Source organism: Protobothrops mucrosquamatus, unplaced genomic scaffold (assembly GCF_001527695.2).
Source record: "Protobothrops mucrosquamatus isolate PMUCROS unplaced genomic scaffold, P.Mucros_1.0 scaffold1309, whole genome shotgun sequence".
NCBI classification, from domain to species: domain Eukaryota; kingdom Metazoa; phylum Chordata; class Lepidosauria; order Squamata; family Viperidae; genus Protobothrops; species Protobothrops mucrosquamatus.
Window position 1 is genome coordinate 337,725 of NW_015387510.1, and position 25,398 is coordinate 363,122.

Below are 25,398 nucleotides of genomic sequence, written 5' to 3' on the forward strand. Positions count from 1 at the left end.
ACTCTTTTTGCATTGACGGCAATGGGGTGCACACGGCTTCGGTATGATGAAACAGACCGGCAGGGCGGCAGTTTGACACCCCTGGCCTAGGATATCATATAGCATTGTGTCAGGGATGAAGGGGTGGTGATAAGTGGTGTGTATGCCACCAGGATCCTCTTGAAAGATCCAGACTGAACTAGACCATTTCTAACTTTAAAAAAAAATGTTTTAAAAAAGGAAGGCATCCAAGTCCTGATGTGAAAAAAGATGGAGGCACACAAAAATTAAAAATAAAGAACTCCAGAGCTAAGCTTTTTTTCCCCTAATAATTCATAATATGCTTTCTGTCATTTCTGCCATATCCCATTAACCCAGTAACAGGGGAGTTTGTGTGATACAACAAAAAAGCAGACCCGGTGAAGGAAAAGACAGCACTGCTTTTTGAAATTGTCATCAGTTGATCCTGTCACCTTCCCACTCTTTAGTCCAAACGGATTGCAGTTTCAAAATCTAGATGCACCAAGAGAGACTGTCCATTTCTACAGAAGAAATGAATTGGGACATACAGGGATGGACAGCTTTGTTGTGATGACAGTGGTGTTAACAGGCTAAGAGACAAGCAGCAAAATCTATTTTAGATTTTAAAATTAAACTGAATGGTTCTGACAGCATCCTAGTGACCAGCACAGGAGCTAATTTGTACCTTGTAAGTCTTGTAATGACTTCATAGATCTTACAATGATGTGCATTACAAAATCCTCTGGAAACGCTATTAATTACTTTGAATTTTCATTTCTTCCTTTTCAAAAGTAGACAGTAATTTCCAACCTTTGCAGATCTAGGAACACTTCTGAACCTAATCTGCTCTGTAGCTTCTGAGTTATGTGATTCCTTTTTTTTCTTTTCTTTTTTACACTTTCCTAGGTATAGCTCAACGTACAGAAGGGGGCTACATGTAAGTTCCAGATTTAACTAGTCTAAATTCTTGGAAAACTGGGTCATTTAGTGGAAAATCATGGTGTGGCTCTGTGCGAAGCAGCTTTATATATTTCTTGGAGGAAAAAAAAGACTTTCAATAACTGCTTCTCAAAATGGGAAGGCCTCTTGATAACCAGTTGCTAGGGAACGCTGAGGTTGCTGTCAGATCCTGCTCTTGGGCTTTCCATAGGCAGTTAATTGGCCATAGTGGAAACAGTCCTTGGTATGGACTGTCCAGAGTTTTTGTATGCTCGAATAACAGAATAGCAGAGTTGAAAGAGACTTTGGTCTTCTAAACCAACCCCCTGCTCAAGCAGGAAACCCTATACCAGGGGTAGGCAACCTTGGCTCTTTTATGACTCATGGACTTCAACTCCCAGAATTCCTGAGCCAGCTATGCTTTGTGGTCTCTCATGTTCTGAGTTTGGAAATAAGACTCATTTGCTACATTTGGGTTTTGAGAACAGTCCTTCGTTAGTTCTGAAGAAGTCAATGGCCTGCTTTGGCTACTTCAACATGGATATGAAACTCTGCAACATGGGTTGCAGCTGCTAGTTGATAAGTAGCTTGCCCGTGAATAACTGTCTTAAGAAACTATATTCTCCATCTCAAAGCAGACTGCCATTATCTGTAAGGCTTAGGGAGATTGATTTGATGGCAGTAACCAAAAGAGCTTAGAACCAATCAGAGAAATTTCCATAGGTCTTAGCCTCCAAGTTTTGCAAAGAGGAATAGAGGCTACTGCTGTCAATAAGATACTGTATTGCTGTTGCAACAAAACCTCATACATTAAGAAAAGAAAAAATTCTGGAGAAAAGATAAAAGTCCAGAGAGGAACATAGAGCAAGTCAACATTCCATTAGCCACATTACATGTAGATGGTTGCCAAACACAACAAACTTTTTATGGGAATGCAACTAAAGCCTCTCTATAGAATAGAGGCATCCAACTGGGTAGCCTTAAGACCTGTGAATGTCAACTCCCAGAATTTCCTATGAATTTCTTGGGAAATTCTGGGAGTTCAATTCCACAAGTCTTAAAATTGGCAAAGTTGGACATTCCTGCTATAGAAAGTAATTAGTCTTCTTACCGCAGCATGATGGCAATTCTCTGCTATTATGATGGAATCTCTTAAAAGCCACCTCTCAAAACCAGAATAACTGGCTCTAGCTCTGTTTATTCCATTTAGATTTTGCCCTTCAAGCAAGCAACTTCAAAGTAATCCATTCCATTCTTGTGACGCAGCGACTGATTCAATGGATCAGTACACATTAAGGGTCAATGGACATCTAAAGCCAGGAGGCTTCAGTTGGAGTATTCTGACCATAGCACACATCTCATCTTAGTATGAAACCATAGTTTGAGGCTGTAATCTTGTAAGACTTACCTGAAAGCAAGACCCACTAAGTTTAATAACTGAAGAGGCATTCATCAGATTGCATTATTGCACATTTGGCAAAAAAGATGGAATGAATACAGGTCATGGGTCCACAAATTATTAAACAAAACTTTTGCTATTCTTTACTATTGACCCAGCGTATTGTTTTTAGATATCCATAGGTAAAATTAATACAAAACGCAGACACTTATGTCTTTAGCTTGATTTGTTGAGTAGAAACAGGCTGAAAAAACTATTGAGGCCAAAGACTTTTCAAGCCAAAGTAGTGAAACAGTGAACTCATTAAGCCTTATCAGCAAACTACAAAAATAGAAGAGATTATCTATAGATCAGGGTTGAATTATGGGGTCCTTGGTCCTCTCTGAGTTTGGTTGTTTACTTATAGATGGGTCATTACCAGACTAGGCAACATCATCAGTGTTGATGGTGTTACAAAGTTACCCACTTGGGTAAGGATACCTCTGAAAGCAAACAATCAAGCTCAGAGAAGCTCTTGAATTTATATCCCATTGAAACATTTCATTATTCACAATCATTGCATAGATTCAAATCACAAGGCCTAGACTTCTGCATTAACGATCCCTTTTGATGTGTAAGAAGGGATATTGAGAGCCAGTGTGGGAGAGTGATGGAGGTGTTGTACACAGACTGGAAGAAACCAGAATCAAATCCACTTTGAGCTATGGAAACTCACTGGGTGACTGACCTAGTCTCCTACTCTTGGCTAGCTGAACCCACAGAATTGATGTCATAGGGAAAACTACAGGAAAACTAATACAGTGCATGTTGCCTGCAGCTTCTGGAGGGCAAGGAAGAGTATAAATGAAACAAACAAATAAATGGGTGCACTTGTTCCAGACATATTATGCTTTTTGTGCAATCTTATCCCGTTAGCATTTGAAACATAAAAAGACTAGCTGGAAATGCATAGCTCTTTGTCTAGTAAGATCTGTGCCTTATGAATAAACAAATGAAGTCAAATTCTGCTCCCAGTTATGCTGATATAAATCTAAAAAGTTTGCAATTGAATGCAACGGAGCTACTGCTTTATTAACATTTTGAGTTCTGCCCTAGGTGATTCCTTCTTTCTATTTCCCATAAATATGAAAGAAGACCCAATCCAGAACACCTTCTCTAGCTGTAATCCCACCGGAACCAGGGAGGCTTAGTTCTGAGTAAATAATTGTAGGTTTAAATAGCCAAGTTACCTAATGGCAATTTTAAAAGAATCATTTATTTTTGTCTGCTATTTCATTACTTCCTTAGCTGTTTCAGATTCCATAAAATTAGTTGTCAGAGGGTTTGTTTGCAAATTCCCACAGCACTTCCAGGCATAGCATCCAGACAGTTTGATTTGTATATACTTTAGTTGCAAATAGGGGGATTTTTTTCCCCTGATCACGCCATCTTTTTTAAACAACTGAAGAAATATATCAGCTGCCAGTTTTCACCCTCAAATAAGATAAAGGTTTGTCTTGGCAAATTAACTGTTTGGCTTCTTAGGCTGTGAAAGCTTCGGTACAAATCACAATGCCTGCTAAACAATGGCTGGCATTTGTTTGCTTCAACTTGGTACATTCTATAGGGATAGGACTATATTTTCCACCAACCTTGACAGCTATTTAGGGATGACAGTGATTGGACCCCAACACATACAGAACACATCTCAATGAATTATGAGTTCCAATAAATGGATGACACCTGAATAGAATTCCCACATTCCATAAGCCAATAAACCTGGGATTTTGGTAACAAGGGACAACAGTGAGATGGTCTTCATTCCACACTTGTGCTGTCCAACTGGTTTTCAATCTCTGTGTCTCACTAGTCAGAAGGAAGTGTCAGCAGATTCAACAACTTCTCATCTAACAGCTCTTAAAAAGGAAGCATTCTAGCTGGTTAGGACTCCTGAAAGAAAGTTGTCACCATCTTAGAAAGAACCAAAACGAAGAAGAAAAAGAACCCAACAGAAATACTATAAAAGATACATAGCAATATTTTTTTTCCTTAGGGGAAAAGGACTCAACACATTTAAAAAATATATCAAAGAAAATAAAGTCCTACCAAACTAGTGTTAGGCCCTTTAAAAGGCATCTGATTAAGAAGGCAATCTTGAATGTATTTATTAAGGCCAGGCAGGATGCCATCTATCAATTGTCATGGAAAAAAATATCATTTTTAAGATATCAAGGTGGTAGGTTGATGGAAGCTAGTATTTTGTTCTGAAACTTTTGTGACCCTGGGGGGGGNGAAACCAGAATTACACTAATTTGTTTGTTTGATAATCTGCATGACCAACTTACTATTGATGACAAAAGCCAAGCACTCAAACAAGAAAAAGGAAAATAGCAGAAGGGTGAATGTTTTATGTTTAGCAATGCTGGAAATTATTTTAAATTAAGACCAAAAAAAACTATTTTTGTTTAAATCCTATCCACCATTGCTAAACATAAAACATTCACCCTTCTGCTATTTTCCTTTTTCTTGTTTGAGTGCTTGGCTTTTGTCATCAATAGTAAGTTGGTCATGCAGATTAGTACATTCTAACATTCATGGCTTAATTATAAATTTAAAACCCCTTGCCTGAGGAAATATGTTTTATGATTGTTGTTTTTTTTTAAATGATGGTGAAACCAGAATTACACGACTTGTTCCAGGTCACTTCTTGTTGAGAACAAGAATGCATTCTTTAAGAAAACTATCCTTTGCTTTTCTTCATGAAATAACTTTATACTATTTAACATAAAATAAACTGTTGACCAAACCTCAAAAATAAAAGTTGTCCAGTCTGGACTGAAAATTAAAGCTCACATTGAATTTATTCGCTGCCTAGAACTTCAAGGCTTAAATATACATAACCAAAATATAACAAATATATACATGACTATTTTAGGTACAATCGAATACCTGTGGGTCTTGCTGTTTCAAAACATTTGGGGGGGGGAATAAGATACCCTTCCCCCCTCCAAGTCTTCTTTAAAAAGTTATTCTTCTGTAACAAATAACATCAAATATTATAATGAGAAAGAAAAGAAAACATATTCAGTTCCTCATTGCTAACATGGCATTTATGTCCCAAATGAGATTCCGCAATTGATCCATGATTTGCTTCAGCTGTTGATTCTTCTGTTTCAGTTTCTGTGAAAAGAGATGGGGGAAAAAAATAAACTGTCAACAGCGCTGCTTGTTTGGGCTACACACTGTGAATTTTAATTGAGGGAATGGCGGTATGCAGGACAGTAGAAAAGTCTATTGCTCAGTGCCAAATCAAGGTAGAAAGCTCAAAGATTAATGGCTGATAGTCAATGTATGGAAAGAGAATGAGTTACAGTAAGAGACAGTCAAAGAAGAGCATCTTTTCGCCTATCTTGATTTCCCAACTGTAGACTGCAACTTCTATGCCTAATTGGAATAAAACAGCACATCTCCTTTCTTAAAAAGATATTTCCCTATGAGCAAGCTTATGTCAGTATAGGGGCTTCAGGAATAAGAGTACTGAAAATAAGCAACATGCATGCTCTGATCAGGTCCTGGAGTAAAGAGGCAATATGGACATGATATGAGAAGCAGTTTGGGGTTGTGGTTAAGAGACCAGGAGACTGTGAGTTCTAGTCCTGCCTTAGGGATGAAGCCAGCTGGGTGACCTTGGACTAGTCACGCTCTCTTAACCCCAGGAAGCAGCCAGTGACAAACCACTTCCGAAACCTTGCCAAGAAAACTGTAGGGATTTTTCCAGGCACTTGCCAGGCACAATGGCACAAAAAAAAGGGAAAAAAGGATATGATACCCATACCCAGCTCAGAATAGAAAACCTTTTGCCATTCAAATCTTGCTGATATAACAAGCTTGCCTCACTACTATCCATGCAGGCTCAGAACTGACATTCAATAATATATGGACAGCAACAAATTCCACACCACTTATTTAGCCCCTAGCATGATACTTCACACCTTTCCATATTGTGGAATAAGTCTGTACCTGGGAGATTCTTTACTTACCTGTGAAGATTCCTTGCAAATTTTTGGCCCTTCATTTTCCAGGGAATATACAGAGGGATACAGAATGATCTCTACTGCAGGAACTTGTTTTAAACATGGGAGCAAAACTTTGTATTACCCACACTGCCTCTTTTAAGGAGAAACTCACTAGAAGATTCTACTTTATACTAGAATGATGCTTTCATCTTGGAAGGATTAACAACTGGTAGATGGAGCCATGGGGGAAAAAAGCCCTACCAGCTCTTTAGATAACTTTGCCAATATATATCAAACTTGAGTTCCAGCTGAGACTAATCCTGTTGCATGAAAATGAATAATCAAGCAGAATTCTATTAAGTTTTAAAGACCTACCAATAACTCGTTGGAACTAGAAATAAAAATCTAAGGCACCATTCTGCTCAGCAGGGATTTTAGTAACAAAGACAACTTAACTTGCCTTTGCCCATCATTTTAAGAGATGGTGACTAATGTATCTGAACCTAGCATGCATTTATATATTTATTTATCATTGTAAGTAGCTATGCCATATCTACTCAGAAATTAAAATATACTGAGTTCAACAGCATCTCAGGCCACAAGTGCTTGGATTTTAGCCTCAATATTTAATGAACAAAGGACAAGTTAAGACAAAGCTTAAAAAAACTGAAGGCAGCCACATTCCCAATTTAAAACCATCTGTTTAATACCACAAAACCAGACTGCCTCCACAAAGCATTGTACAAATAGGTTGTATTAATGACTGGCATAGAGATGAATTAAGTTACTACAAAGTTCTGTCAGATGTGGTATTGAAGCATTTTGATTTTGCCAAGGCCAAAAATTATAGCTTAGTCTGTGCTTTTTCTATGACTGAGAACTGAAGCATTTGCAATTTCGGTCTCACAGTGTGATGTCACTTAGATCTCTCTGCATAAAGAATCAAACACTCATTTTTCCTCCACCCAAATCCATTTTACATTCAGTCCCAAAGTAATAATGTTCAATTTGGTTTGGCTGCATAGCATTTTGCCTCCTAGGTTAGCAAGCATAATCTGAATTTGCAGTTAAAGATAGGAGCCATGCCTACTCAAGCATATTTTATCGGATAAATGTTCTTTCTGGGGTTCAGCTCTTTAGATTTTAGTGCTACACACTGTGTGGCTTTCCTTCTCAACTGCCCCATGGGGTTCTTTCCAGACTGCAATAGGAATGCCATACCATGCTGTGACTTTTAAACTAGATAGTGCTCAATGGATTTTGCTTTGTGTCGGTTGGCTTGTTTGAGGAACTCTTGACATAGTTCAGTACCTCCAAATATTGCAATGTATTCCATGTCTATATCAAGTTAACAGGGTTGCACTAAATCTTTCTAAAACCCACTCCATATTATAGACCAGTGCTTTTCAAAGTTATAGAATAACAGAGTTGGAGGGACCTTGGAAGTCTTCTAGTCCAGAGCTTTTCAACCTTTTCACCGACTGTACCACTTTTAGGATATGGCAATATTCGATTACCACCTAGCAAGGTGTCAAAAACTTGATGTCCAAAAAAAAAAAAAGGAAAAAAGTGATAAAGTACAGGTAATCCTCGACTTACAACAATTCGCTTAGTGACTGTTCAAAGTTACAATGGCACTGAAGTGACTTATGACCATTTTTCACACTTATGACCGTTGCAGCATCCCCAGGGTCATGTGATTTATATTTGGATGCTTGGCAACTGATTCGTATTTATGATGGTCACAGTATCCCAGGGACATGTGATCCCCTTTTGCAACCTTTTGACAAGCAAAGTCAATGGCAGGGCTGCTGGTAGCCGAGTGCTAAGGCGGGACTTCCTTCAGACCCTCCCTCCCTTTCATTCCAATCTCCCTCCCTCCTCTCTTCCTTCCTGTTTCCCTCCCTCCCTCCTTCCCTGCCTCCCTCTTTCTCATTCCCATCTCCTTCCTTCTGAAGAAAGAATTTGAACCCCCCCCCCCATATTTTCCCTCTTCCACATATTTATCAAACAAGGAAAAGCCTCCAGAGACAGAAAAGACAAACTGCAGAGGGAACTAGCTTAAAAAGGCACATCCCCTTTAAGAATTAACTACTGGCTAGAAAGAAAAGTTTGCTGCTGGCTAAGGCAGCCTCCCCAAATGGCTCCATTCATAAGTAAACGAATGCTACAGGCAAAATCCATTCAGGACAAAAATACTTCAAAATCCCTTGGAGCAAAACTTACAGCTAACAATAGCAGAGCAATAGAATTAGAACCAGTAACCCCTCACCCCAAAATCCAACACGAGCCATCAGCCATAATAGAAATTGCCAAACATTCCTTAAGAACACAAAGCCCACATTACACAAATCCCAGAACTTCAAAGTCACAAAATCACATAAGAATCCTTCCACTCTCCCAGTTTGTTGTTCAGCTGATCTAGAATAGAATATAATAGAACAGAACAGAGCTGGAAGGGATCTTGGAGGCCTTCTAGTCCAACCCCCTGTTCAAGCAGGAGACCCCCCTCTTCTTTGTGGCAACTCCTCAAATATTAGAACACTGCTATCATATCACCCCTAGTCTTTTTCTCTAGACTAGACTAATTCTTCCAACCATTCTTCATATGTTTTAGTCTCAACATTTGAAGTCTCAACATCTTTTTTATAATGTGGTGACCAAAACTGGATGCAGTATTCTAAATGAGGTTTTACTAAGGTTTTGTATGAATTTCTTTCATATCTGGTGAAAAGTCCATTTCCAACTGCTAAACTTAATTACTTTTCAACTGCTGTAGTGGTAATAAAACCTCTGCAATAAAGTTACAATGAGAAACATACTTTATTTTTACAGCAAAGGAAAAAAAATAATTGCATATTATGGCTGGTGGAAAATAAATTCAAATTATGCAACCTTTTTCTTTCGTATTTTAGAAGTTCTCTAAAGAATGAAATCCTATAAAGTTTCCTAGCTCTTCTTTTTCCAGCCATTTGTCACAGGGAGAGATGCTTTTTAAACATGTCAAATAATAACAAGTAAAACTTGAAAAGAAAATCAAGAAGACAATGAAGTAATCTAGAAAACATTAACAAACACCCCGAGTAAGAGAATAATTTCAGAACTTCAAATGGAGAAGAAAGAAATGTTTCTATATGAACTAATTTTATAGTATTGATTTATATGTCTTTTTTTTCTGGTAGAGGCAAGGAAACCTTTCTCTCTGCTGCTAAAACCTGTAAACAATATTTGGCTACATAGATCCACTCATTTTATTATAGCTGGTGTAATGCCAGCCTTGTTAACCCCTCCTTCACAAAAAGTGCACTTCTGTGATTTACTAGCACAATCAGTCTTCACCAAAGTGATCAACTGCATAACTATCCTTGCCCCATTACATCAGCCCATTCCACTGGTCAGGAAGGAAGGGAAATTGAAATTAAAGGATTTCAACTGGCAGGGTCCAGGAAGAATACCTTCTCTGCCATTGCCTTCAGCCTTTGGAACATCCCACCCACCCCAAGGTGAGGTAGTTCCTCACTCTCCTGGCCTTTCAGAATTGTCTGAAGAACAGGATCTGCTGTCTTGCTTGGGGTTCAACACAGGAGCTTTGAAGACTCTCCCCCTCACCTTTTAACTTTGAATTATAGCTACCTTCGCCTCCTAATAAAATTTTATATGGTTTTTTTATGTTGTTATATTTTACTTGCACACTGCCTCTGTGTGTGTGTTTCTCTGTGAAGAAGATAGGGCAGTTTCCAAAATAAATAATAAACAAATAGTTTAATAAGCAAACAAATAAATAAGCAAGCAACACAAAGCAGTTATTAAGGTCAACTCGCTAGCACCAGATAAACAGGAACCATCCATCTTGTGTTCCTCTTGTTTCAACTAGCAGGCCTTTAAAAGAATCCAAGGATTTGGATTCAGAAAGAGAGGGAGGGACCGATATTGGGTTTCAATGCCCATACATTCCTTCCCCTGTAACTTTTTTTAAAGCATTCATTTCCACTGATCAAATGTATGATTTCTCAGCTCCAAGTTCTAATCTTGCTAGTTGATAAACATCCCATTAAATGTTCTCTCACTTTAAAGAGTGTTAGCAGTGCAAGACATTTTAGAAGGGTATACGCTCTCCCAGAAGACACTGACTTTATATATAATGGGAGGGCTCAGTAGCTTCAGTAGTTTCTTGAGAGCCAGGCAGATTTAAACCTGAGGTCATTGCTGACAATAAGGTAAAAGGAGAGGAGTAATTCACAGAAGGGAGAAGAGAAGGTCTTTGGAGGGATGAAAGAAACCAACCCACCTAGAAACTTCAAAATCAAACCTGGAAGAAGGCAACTGCAACTCACATAACTATGGTTGCAGACAAAGAAGTACCGACTATGGGCGTGACTGAAATATCTAAACAAGTAGGTGATGAGAGTTGAAAGGACTTCTCTAATTATCAGAGAAGAATGCTGGATTTTTCACAAGTAGATTTGGAGATAATATTGCCAACTTTAATAGCTACCCGTAGTGATTATGCCAGAGGAGTTTTACATCTCAAAAGGACAGAGAACAGAGAATGTAGAAAGACCGAAGCAAGGATAACTTGTAATAGTTAAAGCAGGGTACATTGGGTGTTTTAGAAATAAGTGAAGGTCAGAGAAGTGGAAGTCTTTTAAATCAGGTGGTTGTATAATATACTGTGTAAAGCATAAGACCATTGCCAATAGAATGATGTTCCAAAGGGCATTAGTAATTTGTGCAAGTAATCCTGAGTTGATTTCAGACAGGTATTTCAGAGAGTATAAGTTGCAAAGTGTCTGCAATCTTTTGAAACAGATGCATCTGTTCCTGGAATTTCAGAACAGCTATGGCAGCCAGCCATGCAATCCCAGGAAAAGACCCAATTGTTTTAGAGAATTGCTAATGTTTGAACATTTCTGAACTACAAAGCACCTTGGGGAATAAACTCTGAAAAGCCATAATAGCTAAATATGTGCTTGGTTACAATCCAGTCGTATTGCACTCATGTCAGAAGCACCAAGGCGTTTCCAGATTTAGAGGATTATCCGGTGGCATCACCATTGCCCAGGGGATGCCCAGTTGGGGGCTCCTTTCATGTCCCCATCAGGAGCTGGAGCAAAGGACAAGAACTCACCCCGCCCCAAGGCAGAACTTGGGTCTCGAACGCAGCTTGCTGCTTGTCAAACCAGCATCCTAACCACCCAAGCCACCATGTTCCTTACATTCCAATAGGACAAGATCTATTAGAATTAGTGAATATCACTGTTAGAAAGAATATGGACTTGCTGCAGATGTAATTGTAGAAGACTGAAAAATTCTATGAACATTTTAAGACATGTTCAATGCAAGAAAAGATCTTGTAATGCAATAGGCAACTGGAATACAATTTTTGCCAAAATAGAAGCATGGGAAACCAAATACAGATTAGAGTAAGATTACTTGGTTTGCTTATGAAATGCTATAAAGTTTAAGGCCATCTATAAGTCTGTGGGGAGAGAAATGTGGGTTTAAAAAAAATAAAAAAAGTAAATGTACCAGCAAGATTTGACTTGCAGGACATACTTCTCCAGAATATAAAATCAAAGTAGAGAACAGATTCAGGATGCTTAATTTATGTGAAAAAAAGAGAGCTACTGAAGAGATAAGAGACACTGTGAAGCAGAAAATATTGTCAAAATTTCAAAGGGGAAAATATCCAAGTTGTTTTTAGAACAAATTTATCATAGTCGAAAAGAAAAAAAAAAGGATGATGAAAACCTTGAGAAACAAGAAGGGATATATGACGATTGAGTATGGACACAAACAAGAAAAGACAAGGAAACCAATGAAGGAAGCTAACAAATAAAATAAGAAAGGGAAAATAAGACAATTTTTAGATGAAAGTAATGAAGGTTAACCACAGAAGAGACTTAATGGGGCCAAATAAAGCTAAAGAAAGATTGAAAGACTGTAGGAAGATCTTTTAACAATGGAAATATAGAACAAAAACATTGCAGAGAATAATATATATAGAAACAGTTCTGATATAGAATTAACTGGGAAAGCAACTTGTGCAAATGAGCTACTTGAAGTTGCAGCAGAGGAAACAGCTCTATTCCCAACAAATATGAAACAAAAATGTGTAGCCTGGATTAGAAAAGATTAATACACATACCTGTATCAAAGAATGGAAATGAAATGAAAAAGAATATGAAAAGTTACATTATATGAAAATGTGTAACGAACAAATATGAGAAAGACCTTTACCTTCTTTTCATTACCTACACCAAAGCCTTTCTTTGAACCATATCAGAATATTTAATACATCTTAAAATATTAAAGTACAGGCAAATCACAAAAATGATAAATGAGCGGCATGAAATCACAACATAAACCTGCCATTTTGTACCGACTTTCTGACACTGGATGCAAGTATGTAAGTTAGACACACCTTTCACATTACCTCTAGGTATCTGCCTTTGCATTATATAGAGAACAATCAGTTCTTGATAGCAGAATATTTGCTTATAATGATTGATTATAACACTTGATTAGGAAGAACCTACTGTAAGAATTGGAGTGATTCACAATTGGAAATGAGTGAAACAAACAAACTAGATCACAAAACTGTCCTTAAAAATCTAACTGCTGGAGATAGTTCACTATGACAATCACTTATCCATGTAGTTATCACCAACTGAGCCAGACTTTGATGACACTGAACTAAAAATTGTATGTAGACCCACAAGAAATAGTCTGTAGGAAATTTCTGTACAAATTTATAAGACCTAATTTGTATGAAATAGTTAAAAGGTGTTCAAAATATCTGAAGTATTTTGGTATCAGATCAACCATGTTTCAAGTTCAGGACCAGTCTGAGCTTAGAACCAGTACACTGTTGGGTCACTTCCAAGATTGGATCAGATCATTCGTAACTCAAGATACTCTGAATTCACAATACTTTTGCATACAGCTGGTATGTAAAGGTTAGTTAAAATCCAGGGCCCATGCAGTTAGGGAATACGACAGGTGAAGAACAGTGTGGAAGATCCTGCAGCTAAGTACATAGGGTATCATGGTATCCACCATCATTGCTACTCTGTCATCAACTGACTATCCAAAGCACGCTGGCTGAGGAATTCTGGGAGTTGAAATCCACAAGTCATAAAAGGGCCAAGTTTGAAGACCCCTGATCCAAAGGCAAAGACCAGGCCACTGACAAGATCATACTGTGTTGAACCTGTTTTTACAGAATGAAAGATCACCTCTACAACTTGGCCTTGGTTCTCTAAAATGTGAACCAAGAGAAGGCAAAATAAATCCTAAGAGTTGCAGCAAAAAGCAAGCAGCATAATATAAAACAGCCGGCTTAAGCACAAGTATATATACATATTAAAAGAAAAGCCATAGATTGGAATTCCAGAAATATCATATAAGTAAGAGGGAAACGCATCCAGAATGTAATTTGTATTAAAAAAAAAAAACCAGCTCCCCTAAATCTGGCTCTTTAATTTAAATAGTAAGTCCTTTCGGCAAAAGAAACTGACACATTTTAAATTATTCAGATGGCAAGAATATCTCAGTGGCTTCCAGATTTCTTTTCAGATTATAAATGGGGTGTGGAGAGGGAAGAGATTTGCTCATGAATATTTGGTGCTGGAAAGTAAGCTTCCTTTTTTCAAGGAAACAAAAACAAGAGCCTACTCATCAGTAATAAATCGTGAAAGTGCCAGCACAAGTGCATAATGTTCTCAGAATCAAGGTGACCTGTTCTAAGCCATTGAAAAAGAATAAGGAAGGGGAAGGAGGAGAAAGGATAGTCTTGTACAGAAATTTGATGTGTGAAAACATAATTTGCCATGCTCATGCAACTAATTGTGCTGCTTTTCCCAGGTTTGCACCTTCCAAATGTCCTGGGCTTCAACTTACATCACTCTTGATCATCTCTGCCAACAAGCTGGCTGAGATTTGATGGGAATTCAGATCCAACCATCTAGATGCCACAGGTTGAGAAAGCTGGTCTAAGGTGACCTGGTTTGAAATATAGCATAAATACTAAAAAGCTGGTAAAATGTCAGCTTCAGACAGCATAGGTTACAGTAAAAGGCAACCTTGACTTCCAGCCAATTTAATTCACTTCAATATATGTCTGCATCATTGACAGGGAAGTGCAAATTAAATATTGATTCAGAAATGGTACACACGGTTCATACTGCCTACTTTTGCTGGTCCTCCACAGAAGGCAATGAACAGAGGGAGCCTTAGTGCCCTTCAAAGAATCAAATATTGAACCAGAAAAGTTTCTATTCAGTTTGTGTCTAAGGTGAGTCTTAGTTCAACCGAAGCTCAAGTTAGCAACCCCAGTTAAAAGATTGCTACAGAGATAATAGCACAGCTAATACCAAGGAAGAAATGAAATTCTGCATGTGGAAAAAATAAAAGCAGCTTTGGAAGGCACATTCCATCTTTTTAATTATCATTCAGGAATCAAGAAAAATTATCATTCAGGAATCAACCTTTTCAACACTTCAATCCAAGTGAGCAAGTTATACGTAGGTGAGCTAGAAAAAAGATGTTCATTGTTTCTAGTGACACATCCCTTATATATTGTACTTCAAAGGTTCAAGAACCATTTTCGAAGAATGTTTGAAGACAACCAGGGAAAGCTATCTGATTTCATTAATTGTTCCCCAAAGTTTTCCTATCATAACTTGAGAAGAATGTCAGATTTAGACTGGACTGATCTTTTTCAGGTAATTCATTACTAGAACTGCTAAGGTCCTATAGCATTTTCTTTTATTCAACATGATCTATGACCTATTTATTACTTGCTGTTTGTATGTACACTGTGAGCTTATGCAATGAAAACAAATTCCTTGTGTGTCCAATCACGCTTGGCCAATAAAGTATTCTACTCTACTCTACTCTACTCTACTCTATAACTGACATTATCCATTTGTCCATCAATATCAAGATGCTGCTGATATCCAATTGTGAATTACCACCCTGGGTTATTCTGGAAGTGTGAAGTCTTTTCTCAGCACCTGGAGACTGTTAGGGTCTGGATAGGAGTAAACAAGCTGAAGTTAGGCCCAAGCACTCTTGGTCTTATCTCTGGAAAGGACAGCACTGTCTCTGAGAAAGTCTACAGGATTCATTCTGTACTCAAGATTAATGTTGGATAACTACATGAAAGACACAGTCAATACACATAGGACTACCTTAAAGATTACTCAGAAATTGTGCCTGATTCAAAATGAAGACTGCTTGAGACTAGCAGTAGAACACATTATATTTGTGTTTTGGCCTTGCATGAGTTATCAGTACATTTCCAAGAATAATTTAAAATGCTGGTTTTCTCCATGAAATCCTCTACAGATAGTCCTTGCTTAAAGACCACAATTGGGATTGGCAACTTCATTGCTAAGACATTAAGCAAAACATCATGTGATTGTGATAGACCAGAGGTCTTCAAACTTGGCTGCTTTAAGACTTGTGGACTTCAATTCTGGGAGTTGAAGTCCACAAGTCTTAAAGCGGCCAAGTTTGCAGACCCCTGTGATAGACTTACACCCTCACTTCCACTGCAGTCATTAAGCAAATCACCTGCAGTTGTTAAGCAAAACATCACGTGACCATGACTTGCAATTTCACAGTTATTCTGTGTTCTAAGTCACAGGTGTCAAACTTGCCACATCACGTGACGTATCGTGACTCTTTTTGCATTGCCGGCAATGGGGTGGGTGCGGATTTGGTATGATGAAACCAGCCCGCGGGCTGGCAGTTTGACACCCGTTCTAAGTTGAGGACTTTCTGAAGGAGCAGGATGGTAGAACCCTGCTCTGAGAACAACTCTCTTCTTTCACTTTTGTTTTATACAGGAAAATATTACAAAGAATGGCATCATATAACACAAGCTGAATTAGGCTTGATGATACAGGCCTGTGCATGTCTATTCAGTTTTAAGTTCTACTAAGCTCAGTGCACCTTACTTCCAGGTGACTGAGCACAGGACTGCAAATGAAGCTGAAGCCAAAGAACAGAGCACATATGAGCTCTGAGGTTTCTTGCTCATTTATGCGTTTTGCATGTGGTATCAGTCAGGCTAAATTTATTTCAAGCAGGGTTGCTCTGTAGAAACTAATAAATATTTATCCCAGGCTATTATTCTGAAAAAGTGCCCTTCCAAAATGTATTTTTTAAAACCAGGAGCATACAATGCGATTTTTTTGAAGGGCAAAAAGTAGCTGGTGGTAAGATTTCAAGGCAAAAATCATAATGCAGTGATACCAGTATACTTTTTAAAGAAGTGATTAAATTATATCGTAAACATTTATGAAATTCCTCATACAAGGAGGATGATAAAACAAATCAGCATTTGTGGACAACAAGGAAGAAAAAAATATAAACTCCCCCAAAGAGATTGTAAAATATATTAACAGTTAAAGACAGCAAAGCACTCGCATAAATTTATATTACAGTAAAATCCTATGTAATGTTATACTATTAGTTTAGTCTAATGGTTTGCTTTTCCAAATTCACACTGCTTTTGGTTTTTTTTTTTTTGCTTTTTTAAAACATCTAGGCACTCTATATTGAAATCCAATGCTTCCTTACATCTTTTTTCTCACTAATTGGCAATGACAGAAACTGAAATGTCAAACTGATTCTTTTGAAAGCAATTTTTCACCTTTCCAAGATATTTTAATGACTGAAATATTTTTTTTAAAAAAAGACAGGGGTTTATAGCTTTATTGTGGCAAAAAAAATCTGCAGTCAAAAGATTACTATATATAATGCATGAATTATACCTTTGTGCTGGAAGAAAGGAAACAATGAACAACAACAACAACAAAATTCAGACAGCCTAAGATGTATTCAGACATTAAATTTCCTCAGGGTTAGAATTGCATGAGTACAGAATAGGGATGTGGCTTTGGGCTTCATTGACTATGCTATACCTGGGTTGCCCGGCCCATTATTCTCCATAAATCTGAAGGTTTTCAATGCAATTTAGAATTCAACCCCATCAGGGTTCTTAATCATGCAGGGTGTCTATCTATATTACTACATGGAAGGCCAAATGGTAAAAAAGCGAAGCTAAGGCAGAATCAGCCAATGCAGTCACATTTTATTCTATGCATTTCTAATCAAACTTGAATTAGGCTGTAGCCTGGCATTTCCATATGAACACTCAAATTAGTTTTGCACAGGGATGTTACAAATAAGACTGCTGGAGTTCAGAGCCTTTTAGACTCACCATTTACAGTTCATTTTTCTATATGTATGCTTACCCAGAGCATTGAATGATAATATTTAAGGCATTGGGGATAAATGACACAGTTAATCTGTTCCTTTTTCTCTGCAAGTAAACGAATGTTTTGTGCTATTCCATGTTAACCATACTGGATTATGGCTGACAGAATCACATAAAAGAATCCCTATCTTTGCTCTATCCCAGTATTTTTCAACCTTGGCTACTTTAGGATGCTGTCTGGGCGTTCTGGGAACTGAATCCTACACATCTTAAAGTCACCAAGGTTGAAAAACACTGCTTTGCCCTAATGCAGTGGTTCTCAACCTTTTTAATGCCGCGACCCCCAACCGGTCGTTAAGTCGAGGACTTTCCCTGCCCGGGAGCACCGCGCATGCGTGGTTCCGCCCCCTGCGCCGGCCGAGGCGTAGCTGGCAAGCGGCAGAGACGGATCAGGCCGACCACCAGCTGGCCCAGCCCAAGGGAGGTAAGGCACCCGCCGGAAAAGGGGAAAAAAATGGCGGACAGCCTTGCTTGGTGACCCCCATGAAATGGTCGATCGACCCCAAATGGGGTCGCGACCCATAGGTTGAGAACCGCTGCCCTAATGGATTGCAGCCAAAGTCCTCTGGATCCCAATTTCCTACTTTTCATTCAATAATTTTTGTATCATAAGATCTTACATCATCTTATTTGTGCGTTTATCTTTGTCAACTGAAGGATCAGTTTCACAGACCAACAGCTAAAAGACATCACACTTCAGGTACCTGAATCATAAATGCTAATTTGACAGCTGCATTAACTTGGAAGTTAATTTGCAACTGTAGATTTTAACACCAAAGCTGAAAATTTGATTCCATCTTTAGCATAAAGAACATGTTGCCCCCTCCCTCCTGCCACGAAGAAATTATGACAAAGGCTCACACAATCCCCCTCCGTGCAAACTGCATATCACTTTGCTGAAAATAGTTAATGGAGTTTTTAAGTCCTATCATGTTTACTTTATCCTGACCATTCAACAACTGTGCATCTAACTCCAAAGGGTCTCTGAAATCAAAGCCTTATCCAGAGATGGACAAGAAGAAGAGGGAGAACAGGGCTCCTATTCTATTCTGTCTGACCTTCTATTGTCCTTGCTCTCTGAAGCTCTTCTTACTTCTATTATAGGTTCAGGATGCCACTTGACAAACCTTCATAAAAGACTGTTCCCTGTAAGCCTAACATTTGTGTATGCTTATATCTACAAACTTTGTTCTGCGAGAGTTAAACCAAGAAAAACTCTGCCCATTGCAACAATTAATTGTAGGCCTATGTAGGTTAAACTGAATATATACTGGATTATAAACAGCTGACATCCTTCTGCTGACAAAGGCTTTTTGATCTTACGGCAGCTTCTGACGGTAGCATAGAGATGAAAATAAATATCAGGATGTGCCTAAATGGTGATCCTTCTATTCTCCATGCAACAATATCCAATTATTTAAACACTGGGAAAACTAAGTAAGTTGGAGAGGTGACAGGGTGATAACAAATAAATAGATAAAAGCTTTCCCTTCAGGGGATAAAGAATTGTATTCAAGGGCACCGGTTGAATACAGCCCAATGTGGCTTATTATTTTAAAGATACACACAAGCTTTTTTTCATCTTTTAAATATCAAATGGAAAACATCTTTCTACCTCTATCTTTCTACCTATCTCCCCTGTATGGCATCCTTTACAGTAAAACCAATCCGTGCAAAGCTAACAGTCACCTGCTCCTCATAGACAAATATTTACCTACATATATTTGATCACATCAACTGTTAAAAAAATGTCATGCAATTTGTCTCTAAAAAGTAAAACTGACAATCCTTTGAAGCAAACCATTAGTGGTGTTCTGTCTGGAAAAGAAAGTCAGAATGCTCTAAATCGATCAACATTGCTAAATGACTGAGCACATCCATGACCTTCTTGAAATGTCAAGTACTTATGGATGGTCAAGCCTCAGGATCAAATGTTAATTTTGGAGGAAGCTGTAGACTTTCTGTCCAAAATGAGTCTTTCTTCAAATAAGCAGGTCATATATACTTAACAAATATGGATACTTGAAGTTCAAAACAGAAATTCTTGTAAGCTACTGCATATAAATAGGCAGCAAAACCGTACACTCACAGTGATGATGTTGCTTAGTTGGGTAATGAAACGTCTTCAAGCAAACAACCAACTCTAATAAAAAGTAACCATCAATGGGCAATAGGAGTTCAAGGGAGAACAATGCAGGACACTTGCTAGAAGAGTCCAGTTGAAGAAAGAAAGTAGGTACTGACTTTTTAGAAGAATCTATTCTTTTTTTCAATTAGTGTCCCGTGAATGAATAAGCAGCCCCATCCTTATACAAATGGAAACACCAAGCAAATGACTGAATAGTTATCATATTCATAAATGTATGAATAAAACCCCTAACAAAATTCCTCAAACCATTATAAGCCAGGAATCTACCAGCAAATTAAACTGAACTGAAACTTAATCTGAAAAAAAAAGAGTGCAATTTTAATATTTTTAATTAATATAAATCCAGACCATGGCTAATGAATGAAATGGCTACCAAGACTGAGCATGTACAATGAAGGGCACAGAACTAAAGAGAATTACAAGAGGAGCATTTGGGATTTAAGTACTTTTCTAAGGTTTGATTGGTTTCCCCAGACACATAATTCATTTTCAAAACATAAAATGACAGTGCCCTACAAGAATTAGCATTTAATAAAAATCAGCAACAAATCCTAATCCATGGGCTGTTAAGTATATCCAGAATATCATCTCAAAATGTAAAAATACAGAATTGCCATATATATGGCCCTAGAAGAAGGAACATTATTTTTCTAACGTAATCTTTAAATAGTTAAAATAGTATAATATAATCTCCTGCAAAATTAATACACAACTAAAGGAGAAAAAAATTGTATTTATTTGTATCCCGCCTTTATTATTTTTAGAAATAACTTGAGGCAGCCAACATATCCAACATACTTCTTCCTTCTATTTTCCCCACAACTAACATTTCTGTGAGGTGGGGTTGGGCTGAGAGACAAGAGACTGGTCCAAACTCACCCAGCTGGATTTCATGGCTAACTTGGGACTTGAACTCAAAGTCTCCTGCTTTCTAGCCTGGTGGCTTAACCATCAGACCAAACTGGCTGAGATTGTGTAGCAAACATTTCAGAACATTTTAGAATTTTTAATTTATTTATACATTATTTTGTTTGTTAATATGTTTGATACGTCAACCTGGCTACTTTACAAATTAAAACAATTTAATGAAAAATTAAAAATCCTAGAATGTTCTGAAATGTTTGCTACACAATCTCAGCATAACCACCTTCAATGATAGTTGTTCAGAAATGTTCTTTAAGGCAGTAGATGAATGGACGGACGGATGGGTGGATGGATGAATTAATATATTTACAGGCCCTGCATATCCTAGACCTAAATTATTTCAACTTCTCGCCTCAGGATGCTGCTGCAGGGAATTGCATGCCAAAACAACTAGACACAGACAGTTCCCTCCCCCCATGCTATCACTCTGCTAAACACCTAATTCCCACAGCATTGAGTTATATCTAAGGATATCTAAGCATGTAGTAGGGCTGTATTACTATTATCCTTTTCATCGTCCCTATTGTCTACTCCTATTATTATCTTATGACTATCACTTTGTTGGTTGTTTCCTATGATTTATGACTGTATCTTTGTTGCTTGTATGTATATTGAGAGCTTATGCAGCGGAGAGACAAATTCCTTGTGTGTCCAATCACACTTGGCAGATAAAGAATATTCTATTCTATATTCTATTCTATTTCTTTTTCATGACTATAAACCACGAAATTTCATATACAACCCAACATTTGTGTCCTGGGCTCTATTTACTAATCTTTGTTTTCAATGAGTCAAAAATATATATTTGGCTTACAATCACACAAAAAGGTACTCAGAAATAAAATACTGTCTACCTTGATAACTTCCATGATTTCCCGTCTTTCTTCACTAGCAAAGAGTAGCTGGTTGGTGGCTCCTCGATCATCATGTTTAAAGCCATCCTCTTCCACGTAAGGAATGAGCTGCTATAAATGTGGAGGGGGAAATCCTATATTAAGATTTATGGAGAACGTCTGGTGGAATCTGGAGTTATGGTAAGCTATGTCATAGTAAGTCAATTATGGTAAATATGAAATTACAGGAATGTTCCTTTTTCTAACAGCATTTATGTTATATGACCTGTTCTTGGGACATTTCAGAAAGCTTAAGATGTCTCAAAGCAATAAAAATATACTTTGCCTTTTACCAACTTGCAACTCGCTATAACTTTTTCAACCATATTCAAAAGGCATAAGCAGAAAATACATTAAGTTTCACCATCTGGAAATGATGGATACCATATGTAAGCTGATCTGGATCTACTGGCAAATCCTTCAGTGATCTGCAGTACATTAGCTCTCAGTAGTTTTACAGTAAGAGCAATATAATAATTTTCCCTCTCTTTGTTGTGCAATTGAGAAACCATGAGGTAAAGCAGGAGAGTATTTCTGCAGAAAGAATTATTCTAAACTCTTGGTTTAATGGACCTCAGCTGAGTGGACTTCAGATATAGTGGACAAAGATTTCATTTGGACTTCATCCAATTTAACAGACAAATGTCTATTAAATTGAGGGTTTGTCTACTAAATTGAAGTTTTAGTGCTAATGGTGCTATTTGCATCAGTTAGGTAATTATGCAAACAATATAAATGGATGTAAACAAGATAAGCTTGAACTTTACAGACATTTGTATTTAATGAACCCCCCCCTTCCCCAATGATCCATTAAGTAAAGATTTTACAGTAGTTATTACTAGCATTTTGGTGTATCCATTTTAATCCAGGTTTCACATAAGAATTTTGGGATTTTAGAATAAATGAGATCTGGAAACAAATCACTTTCCCTCTTCTTCAGGTCTAGATATTTGTGCCCGTCTCCCCTCCCCATTTTACTTACCTCTATTGGAATAGGTTCAAGTCCTGCACAATTTTCATTGCACTTATCGTACACTAATCTCAGTTTCCGAAACAGTATTGACAGTTGGCGCAGATGTTCTTGCAGCTTTCCTAATCTGTCTTGATATGTGCCCGTATGATAGGTGACACCATTTGGAAGCTGGAATATTCAAATATTTAACAGCAAGAAATCAAATTTCAGCCACCTTGAGAATATACAATGGCAAAAGAAAACTCATTTTTTTCAACAAGCATGAACAGTTTTTGGCAAAAACTTGATTAGTTTCCAACGCTATCTGAGCTTCATTCGATTTATTTAGAATAAATGTTATCCAATGTCTATACTTCCTTTCACTGAAGCATATAACAAAATAGAAAATAATAATGAAAGATTAAAACACCATCATAAAATTATCTGCCATGCCTACAAAATATGTTTTTGAATGCTGATGAGCTTCTTCTGGAAAATAATTTCATAAAGTCAGAGCTACCTCTGAGAAGAGCATTTCCCCCTCATTTTAAAAACATGTTTGCAAATATTATGAGAGATCAGAGAAGTCTGATTTGCCAAAGGCAGATTACAAGTAGACATCTCTTCTAACTGAAGGCGAAGAATTATTGCTTGCCAGTGTTCATTCATCCCTAGCTGAAATCTGCCATCTCATGAAACTGCTCCAGAATATTTGGATAAGAACATAAGTAGAAGCCTACTGGATCAGCCTACTTAACCCAGCCCTCTGTGTCCAAAATGGTCTGAAAAGTCGCCTTGTAGGGGAGATGGGCAGCACAATAATAAATAAATAAATAAATAAATAAGGCTGATAGTAAGTCTGCAAGTAGGACTTCTATTATTAGCGTGCTCCCGCTCCTGTTTCCTAGAAATGGGACCCAGAAGCCTCTAATACAGGGGTCCTCAAGCTCATCAGTTCACTGATGCCATCAGTGTTCCTTAACACTCAAGTTATTTTATGAAAATAATTTAATAAACAGTACTTTAGTTAATAGAATTAAGAATTATGTACTCTCACTTGACTGAGATGGGCGGCTATAGAAACTGAATAAACAAACAAATAACAATAATTATGGGTGGTCCCATTGATCCTTGGGAGTTGATCGTGACCGCTTGCTGTAATGCCAAAGGTAGTATGTAATAGCATAGCAAGACAGTTTTGTTACTGAAACAGTGTAATAATAAAACAATCACATTTAAAAGCACATTTTAATGGGACATGAGTGATTGCATAATTTTGCATCCTTCCTAAAGTCTGGGATTCCATTTTTAACATGACCACTGCCAATTTTCATATTCATTCTGGATCAATATTTCTGCCTTATAACAAGAGTTAAAGAAAATTCTGATCTTGTTACCATATTGTGAGCAAGTTCTGACATCAATGCTACTTTGTATGCAAAAGTATCCCCAAATTTGTGATTCCCCTTAGGTTTGCTCACAAAGTCCTGAAAAGTGGAAGGGGTCACAGCCTTCAGCTTCATAATTTCTGCATTAAGAGAATTTGATTGAGATCAGCGGAACATATATAAACAGGCTAAACTCAAGGGGCATGCCAAAACCATTTTCTTTGATAATTTTTTCCTCAAATTTTGAATAAAGGGTATTATTCTGCAACTGGAAAATTATATTTTTTTAGGACGAAAGGGACTGTAAACTATGTTTTTAAAAGTCCATGTAAAAACTCTAGATTGCTAACAGAAGAATACTGGCTGAATACATAGACATTTTCTACAGATTCAGTGGAAATATGAATTATATTAAAAAAAAAATAATCCTAAGCAATCAAAATAAAACAATAAAAGTTAGGGGAATTATTTTAAAATTTAAGTATAAAAAACTGGGGAGGAATTTCCTAGAAGAAATAAAACTGAATATGGGAAAATCCTACAAAATCCATCAACTATGGAATAATAAAGAGTGACATTTACCAGCTGCCATCAAGGTACATGCAAATAAGCAGAAGAAGGTTATATTTTACATTAAGGGAAAAAAATAATACAATTGGTCTGTTTTCTTTATAGCAGCACATTCTTAAAAAAAAAAATCTTGAACTCAAAACGAATACTCTCCAAAAGACAGATTAATTAGAAAAGAATTATCTGCCTCCTTTACCATATTCTCAGTGAAGCTAAGATTCTCCAATTTTAAAAGTAAATTATCTAGGGAGAAAGGCAGATAAATCGTTAAAGCAGGTTTTTTTTTTTAAATGAAAATATGTAGGAGGCAAAAACTTCATTTTCTGAATTCCAAAGATGTCTTTAGCTTAAATGTTTCTTACTGTGCACTTTTTAAAAATTTAGTTCAGGTTTTCTACAAGAGATGAGAATAGGATAGCATTATTCGGACAGGTGATTCCTTACTTGCATATTTCTTAACAGCTGGAAGATTTCCATAGTGCGGAATACAATGTCCTGCACAGTCTCTTGACCAATGCGACACAACGAAGCTGTGTTCACTTCTCGTGCAGCCTGACCCTGAGGCCCAGAAAATGGACCAGAAGGCAATCCTGGCCCTGCTAGAGGCGGTGTAGACATCCTGAAGTGCAAGAGAATCAAACTATAAATTAAACTATAAACAGGAAAATGGAGTCAAAGAGTATACAAATCTGTTGGATACAATTAGCATATGTTCAGCTACAGCACCTTCTTCTCCACTCACAATTACCCAACATGCATCTTTAATATATTAATACTTTGCTATTGACATATTGAAGTTAAATTAAATTTGGGCCCTCTGTCTAGAAATTAATATCAAACACAAAACCTTACATTTCACAGAAGAGGCAGAAGAATTCATTTAGGGCCGTGGTGGCGAA

The 25,398-nt window shown here is 37.4% G+C and overlaps 1 protein-coding gene and 1 long non-coding RNA gene across 2 annotated transcripts in view; one reads left to right on the top strand and one right to left on the bottom strand.

Moving 5' to 3' along the window:
* Positions 1 to 5,153: 5,153 nt before the first annotated feature.
* The window catches only part of MED30 (mediator complex subunit 30), a 22,492-nt gene continuing 2,247 nt past the window's right edge, over positions 5,154 to 25,398 (bottom strand). The window contains exons 2-5 of the mRNA XM_015821337.1: positions 24,944 to 25,118; positions 22,572 to 22,730; positions 21,551 to 21,661; positions 5,154 to 5,497 (exon numbers count right to left, since the gene is read on the bottom strand). Of these exons, the coding sequence (XP_015676823.1) occupies positions 5,402 to 5,497; positions 21,551 to 21,661; positions 22,572 to 22,730; positions 24,944 to 25,117 (540 nt within the window). The 5' untranslated portion in view covers position 25,118 and the 3' untranslated portion in view covers positions 5,154 to 5,401. The remainder of the gene's footprint in view (positions 5,498 to 21,550; positions 21,662 to 22,571; positions 22,731 to 24,943; positions 25,119 to 25,398) is intronic.
* Positions 15,595 to 25,398, top strand: part of LOC107292262 — a 13,427-nt gene continuing 3,623 nt past the window's right edge. The window contains exons 1-2 of the long non-coding RNA XR_001548990.1: positions 15,595 to 15,605; positions 22,300 to 22,303. This is a non-coding gene — a long non-coding RNA (uncharacterized LOC107292262). The remainder of the gene's footprint in view (positions 15,606 to 22,299; positions 22,304 to 25,398) is intronic.